The following is a 7474-nucleotide window of genomic DNA, read 5'->3' on the forward strand; positions in this document are numbered from 1 at the left end:
TATACATTCAACAAGTAATTTCTTCATCTCCTTTACCTAAGTTGCATTCAACATTTAAAGCTCTTTCTCCCTTGCCATCAGCATTATTTCCTAGGCTTGTCAGTGTTAAGCTAGAGTTTTTTTCCTTTTCTTTAATGACTTTTTAAAGTCCAATTATAGGATGAATTCAGATGTGTACCAGAGTATGTATTTTGTAAAATGTTCCGGATGAAGATTTGATGTGTAAATTATCCATTGTTTTTTCAGTATAGCTGACGGATGTGATAAAATTTTCATTTTCTTACCAGGAGGACTTTATGATCAACATGGGGAAAGCAGGCATTGTAGAGCTTTTTGTGATATTAAATGTGCAATTTAAAGCAATCAAGTTTAAATTTACATATACATGTGTGTGTGTGTGTGTGTGTAATTTATAAAAGTAACAAAAATACCACAGTAGGAAACTAGGTGAGCAACATGGCATCCTGCTGTATAACCATTAAGATGATAGGTACAGCCAGGCACAGTGGTACACGCCTGTTATCCTCACAGATCCAGAGACTGAGACAGGAGGATTGTGAGTTCAAAGCCAGCCCCAGCAACCGCAAGGTGCTAAGAAACTCATGAGACTCTGTCTCTAAATAAAATACAAAAATTGGGCTGGGGATATGGCTCAGTGGTTGAGTGCCTCTGAGTTCATACCCTGGTACAAAAAGAGAGAGAGAGAGAGATATGACAGGAATATGTGTCATGTCCATTTTGTGAAAAGTATACATAAAATAATTTTAAGTGAAAAAGATTATTAAAAATAGTGAAAGTACACAAAACAATTGAATAAAAAGAAAGGGGCTGGGGCTGTAGCTCAGTGGCAGAGTGCCTGCCTAGCATGTGTGATTCACAGGTTCAATCCTCAGCAAAAACATTAAAAAAAAAAATCAATAAACAAAGATACTGTGTGTCCCACTACAACTAAAAAACTATTTTTTTAAAAAATATTTATTTATTTATTTATTTTAGTTCTCGGCAGACACAACATCTTTGTATGTGGTGCTGAGGATCGAACCCGGGCCGCACGCATGCCAGGCGAGCATGCTGCCGCTTGAGCCACATCCCCAGCCCAAAAAAACTATTTTTTTTAAAAAAAGAAAGAATTAAAGAAACTCAAAAACCACAGCTGATTTTAAGCTGTACAAAAACAGTTGTTTCTCTTTCTTTATACTTGCTCAACTTCATAAAGAGAATTTAAACAATATTGTGACTTTATTTTCCTATAGGATAATTCTCAGAACATCCCAATCTCTGTCTTCAAACATAATAAAAATAAAATAAAAAGACCTTAAATAGAGACAAATCACTAAGTAGTTCCTGTTCTGCACACAGCTCCAAGGGCGTAGTCCCTAACCACTAGAAAAAGAAGGAAGTTCCAAGACATTAAATACTGGGGCCAGCTTCCCTAGCTCAGCCTAGTGGTCTGACTTTCCCATCAACATGAAGGCTTTTCTGATTCTGGGGCTTCTTCTCCTTTCTGTCATAGTCCAGGGCAAAGTCTATGAAAGGTGTGAGTTGGCCAGAACTCTAAAAAGACTTGGAATGGATGGCTACCGCGGAATCAGCCTGGCAAACTGTAAGTTGGGTCTTCCTCATTGTTTTTACAATGGTTGAAAATATCATTTTGGTCCTCTAGAATTAGAGATAGCAGGTGAAGGGATGTGGGCATGGGAGGGAAAGATTCTATACCATTCTGAGTCCAACAGGACCTGATGTCCTCTGCTAGTGCCACTAGGTGGGCAGTTGCCTCTGATTCAATCGCCCACATACACTAACCAAAAAACACACTGAAGGACCTGTTTGGAACTCAGGTTCTCAGCCTAGAGTACACAGTTATTTTTCTTTTTTAAAAAATTATTCTGCCATGCCAGACACCATGGCCCTCATGTGTACTCCCAGCGACTCTGGTGCCTGAGGCAGGAGCATCTCAAGTTTGAGGCCAGCCTGGAGACCTTAGTGAGATCCTGTCTCCAAAACCCAACATGTGAGGATGTAGCTCAGTGGTAGATCGCCCTGGGTTCAATCCCACAAAAGCCTACAAAACAAACCCCTTACTATGACAGCGTATGTTTCATAGCAAAATCTTTCAAAATTATGTTGGATTCTCCAGAAAAAGGTGGTAGGACCTCTCATTCCCCACCCCGTCACTATTTATATAACGATCTCTACAACTCGGGGCTGAGATTGTGGCTCATGGGTAGAGCACTCGCCTAGCAAGGCCCTGGGTTTGATCCTCAGCACCACATATAAATAAATAAAATAAAGGTATAAAAAATCACATAAAAAAGATCTCTATAATCCAACATGAAATGATTTATTATTCATTTTAAGTTGATTAATTTTCAATTTCTTCCACAACATTCAAACATGCCATGACAAATAGTTACTTTATAGCATACTTCATATTCTCCAATCTCTGTACTTTTCAGATTGACCTCAAATATTTCCCTTCCACAACTATTTGTAAATGAATGAGCAAGTAAGTACATGAATGGGTGGTTGAACAAAATCACAGAATACCTTTCCTATTCCATAATTCTTGGTTTCAAGATTCAACCAAATTTAAATTTAAATTTAAAAAATATCAAATTCAAGATATCCAAATTCACCTTTAGGTATTACAAGAAAATCTCTCTCAGAAAAATCCTTAATTGTTTCTAATAAAGCATTTTCCCATCAGCCTATGTATCTGCTTTGAATTTGTACAACCTTCTCAATCGCTCATTTTCTGTTCTAGGCTCAATGTTGTCTGAGAGATGAGAACAGGGGAAGGTAAAAGCAGTGGAAAAATAGCAATTTAAATACATTTAAAAGTAACTTATCTTGCTTCACATTCTTATAAACTGATTTGTGCTACAAAAGGATTTTCCTAGGGACCCTCTATAACAAAGGTGTTGAGGCAGGCAGGCATGGTGGCTCAGACCTGTAGTCCCAGCTACTTGGGGGGCTGAGGTGGGAGGATCACTTGAGCCCAGGAGACCACCCTGGGAACTCAGTGAAACCCTGTCTCAAACAACAAAACAACCCTAACCTGTTACCATATTTTATGAATTAAACACATCTTGTACTTACAAAATAAATCACTAGTAAAATACAATTAGTTGCATAGAATTGGTTTTGATACACAGTATATAAATCAGTTGGTGTTGCTATTTATTATAAAAAACTATTTCTTTTCAGGGGTGTGTCTGGCCAAATGGGAGAGTAGTTACAACACCAGAGCTACAAACTACAACCCTGGAGACCAAAGTACTGACTATGGGATATTCCAGATCAATAGCCACTACTGGTGTAATGATGGCAAAACCCCAAGAGCAGTTAATGCCTGTGGTATATCCTGCAATGGTAAGACTAGATAATATTTGAGTGATGGCACAAGAACTACCTGCATATGTTTACAAGAACAGATGTTCAAGCAAATCAAATAGCTTGTAAGGGTTTGTCAGGGAGCTAGAAAAAAATCCATCTCAACTTCTAGAAAGTGATTGTTATCCTTAAAATTCCCTGTATAGAAACCTAGGGCTAGGGATTTAGCTCAGTGGTAGAGTGCCTGCTCATTTATTGTTAATGGCCTTATTAAAGCTTTTCCAAAACTTTGCCATTCCATGTATTCACTGAGAATGGCTTAGGGATCTTTTGATTGTGTGGTCCTTTTGATTGTTTTATGCGTTATTATGAAAGGTCCTATGTATATAGAAAGTTAGATTTCATATAATGAATGGCTACATTCACTTAGCATATTGTACACTTTCAACAATAATTGACATCTTTCCATAGATTCTTTTTGTATGTATGTGTACATTTTGCTGAGAGATTTTAAAATGAATTAGAAATGTTGACATTTTATTTTTAAATCCTCTAGCTTGAATCTCCAAAATATACAATTCCTAAATAATCATTAACACACCTAAAACATTACCTTATGTATTTATGTACTTGGGATGAAACATGGTGTTTTAATAAGAAAAAGAACTCACAAGGTGCATTACATATATAAGGTATGGGAGTGTTAGACTCCTGAGCTCATGAAAATAGAAACAGCATGTTCAAATTTTAGTGTATAAAATAGTGTATACATATTGTGGACTTGATATTTTTTAAAAATTTTAAATGTTAAAATTCCCAAGAGAAGATCAATTTTAGAATTTTATTTTTAATCTAGCTAATTTACCTAAAATTATTTGTATTACATAATAATCTATGATCATTGAATAACATGTAGCAAATAAAAGCAAGATGAAATAGCATCCATAGTCTTACTACCCAGAGATGTATAAGCATGGATAACTACATACTCTTTCAGAATCAACATGTATATAAATGTAAAGTTATATCAAACACATACATAGCCAGATACAAATATGTTTTTACAAAAATTAAATTTTATTACATATCCTGCTCTACAATTTGCACTTATCACATACAAATCTGTTATTATTATTTGAAAGGGTGAAGAGAATTCCACTATTAAGTTGTTTCTACTTTTCCCTGTCATGAATTGTTACAAATGGCTTTATGGATACATGTGTAGAGTTTTGATACATTTTCTCTCTCTGTCTTTCTCTTTTTATAAAATTCTTTCTCATTTTTGTGATTTTGCCACTGGGCCATATCCCGAGATCTCTTATTATTTTGGGGGGATAAATCATCAATGGTAGAATTCCTGAGTAAAAAATTTCTGGGCATGTCTTTTTTCACAGTGTGCATAGGGGCCTTTTTTCCGTATTACTTAATCATTCCAGGGGTTAGGGTTGTGGCTAGCAGCAGAGCACTGACCTAGCACGTAAGAGGCCCTGGGTTTGATCCTCAGCACCACATAAAAATAAATAAAATGAAGGTATTGTGTCCAACTACAACTAAAAAATGAATATTTTAAAAAATAATAATTCCAGCAACTTTAGTAACTGAGAAACAATGTGTTATTTCATGTCAACAAGGAAAAGAATTAAAAGGAAGTTTTTCACAACAATCACAGATATATAAATTCTTGGAAAAGAACTTCTTGGTATGCTTTCCTCTGCCTAACATAATAAAACTGGCTAAGTGTAAACTTCCAATGAAATTGCTAGAACATCCTTTTCATGCCTCACCACCTCTCTTCCAGCTCTGTTGCAAGATGACATCTCTCAAGCTGTAACTTGTGCAAAGAGGGTTGTCCGTGACCCACAAGGCATTAGAGCATGGTATGTTTTAAGGTTTGAAAGGGGAAACTGTTTTACCCTGCTGTTCATATATGCAGTGAAAGAAAAAATTCAAAGACCTAAGTGTCCTTCTGAATATAAAGTTGTCCTTTGGGGCCTAAGGGACACAATGTATTACCTCCATCAGAAGAGACAATCTGCTCGAACTGATTCACAGTCTTGCCTATTTACTCCTCATTGATTTTAGGAATTTGTAAATATTCTCCACACTCTACTAGTTCTTTCATATCTTTATTTTTTTTGTGGGGGTGAGGTATAAAAGGGATAGAACCAGGGACACTTAATCATTGATCCACATACCCAATCCTTTTTTTTTTTTTTTTTTTTTTTGACTAATGAGAATTTTTTTTAAAAAATTTATTTTATTTATTCTAATTTGTTATATATGACAGCAGAATGCAATTCAATTTATATTACACAAATAGAGGACAATTTTTTTATGTCTCTGGTTGAATACAAAGTAAATTCACACCATTCATGTTTTCATATATGTACTTACGGTAATGATGTTTGTCTCATTCCACCTTCTTTATCACCCCCATTCTCCCTCCCTTCTCCTCCCTCCCCTTTTCCGTATCTAAACTTTGTCTATTTCCCCTATGCCCCCCTCTACATCCCCATTATGAATCAGGTTCCTTATATCAGAAAAGACATTTGGCATTTAGTTTTTTGGGCTTGGCTACTTCACTTAGCATTATATTCTCCAAATCCATCCATTTATCTGCAAATGCCATGATTTTTTCTCTTTTATGCTGAGTAATAAATATTCCATTGTGTATATATGCCACATTTTCTTTATCCATTCATCTACTGAAGGGCATCTAGATTGGATCCACACTTTAGTTATTGTAAATTGTGTTGCTATAAACATCCTCAGTTTACACCCACAGGACTTAAAAACAGCATACTACAGGGACACAGCCCCAGTCCTTTTTTATTTTTTATTTGGAGACAGGGCCTCACTAAGTTGCTAAGGCTGGCTTTGAACTTGCAGTCCTCCTGAGCTGCTACAGTTACACGCATGCACCCCATGTTGGCCTCCTTGTTATATGTGAAACTACTTTTGCTATAAATAAATGTTCCATGCACATAACTCAACATTTGTGTTCAGCATTCTGTGCCCTGTGGGTCCCTCTGAGGAGGAGCAAAGCACCTTGTATACTCATCTCCACTTAATCAGTAGCAGTATCTAGGTCTAGTTCTAGGCTGTATGATATTTATGGATAAGATATTTTGTTCCCACAAAGATATTTAAGTATGTGCACTGCAATGCAGATATGTTTTAACCTTTGCTTGTGTTTCCCTTTTCTCTGCAGGGTGGCATGGAGAAACCATTGTCAAAACCGCGACCTCACTCAGTACATTCAGGGGTGTGGAGTGTAACTGCAAAATTTTCCTTCCTTCTTCAGCTCATTTTGTTACTTTGCCACATTAAGGGACACACTGCCACTAGTGTAGTGTGTCACACTACCATTGTTTCCCCTTCAAACAAGTAGCATTTTTACAGAAACAGGAACAAAATATAGCCTTTCTCCTAAGAGCCATACCGTTCATAATTTGTGTTTTACTTAATAGTAACCCCCCATCTCCAAAAATAGGAAAAATAACCACTCTCTTGGGCAGTATAAAATTCTTAAAGGAGTGGAAAGCCAACCCTTAAAAGTGAAGACTGACTGAAGGAAGAATGTGTTTGCACAAAGTGTGTGACCTTCTGTTTAAGAATTTTCATAAAAAATGTTCCATTTATCCAGCTTTATAAACACACTCACAATTTACATATCAATTTGTTTTAAGCTTTGAAAGAACACTTGCCTGCATCTGACTGATCATAAGCCATTAAGGAGGGATTAAATGGGCTGTTGCTATTCCCCAATTTTATTAACTTAGATTCATGCATTTCATATAAATCTGAGACAGATAAGCTTGCATTACTAATTAACCACAGGAGTGAAATTATGCATACTGTAAAAATACAAATGTCATCATTAAATGGTTGCATTGCATATTTTGTCTGTCCTTGTTTAGACCCATTTAGGGTCTGGGGGGAAAAATCACATATATTAGAAAAAGAGAAAAGAAAGAACTTAGTACTCTTAATGTCTTCTATATCCTCACCTGCACTGAAAGCTAGCAATGGCTGGAGGAAAATCCACAAGCTGCCTAATAAATCTTACTTTGAATCCATAACCATGAATCTCATATGGCCTCAGGTCAGCATGGTCACCTCAGTCACTTCTCTGGATTCT

General features: G+C 36.3%; 1 protein-coding gene across 1 annotated transcript; it reads left to right on the plus strand.

Moving 5' to 3' along the window:
* The first annotated feature begins 1425 nt into the window (after window positions 1–1425).
* LOC124083976 (lysozyme C) lies at window positions 1426–7231 on the plus strand. Its single transcript, XM_046430748.2, has 4 exons — window positions 1426–1603; window positions 3208–3372; window positions 5132–5210; window positions 6545–7231. The coding sequence occupies exons 1-4, from the start codon at window positions 1468–1470 to the stop codon at window positions 6609–6611; spliced, it is 447 nt and encodes a 148-aa protein (XP_046286704.1). The 5' UTR covers window positions 1426–1467; the 3' UTR covers window positions 6612–7231.
* Window positions 7232–7474: the final 243 nt, after the last annotated feature.

The sequence above is a fragment of the Marmota monax genome, unplaced genomic scaffold (assembly GCF_021218885.2).
Source record: "Marmota monax isolate L192 unplaced genomic scaffold, Marmota_monax_Labrador192_F-V1.1 WCK01_AAM20220418_F8-fsc00056, whole genome shotgun sequence".
NCBI classification, from domain to species: Eukaryota; Metazoa; Chordata; class Mammalia; order Rodentia; family Sciuridae; genus Marmota; species Marmota monax.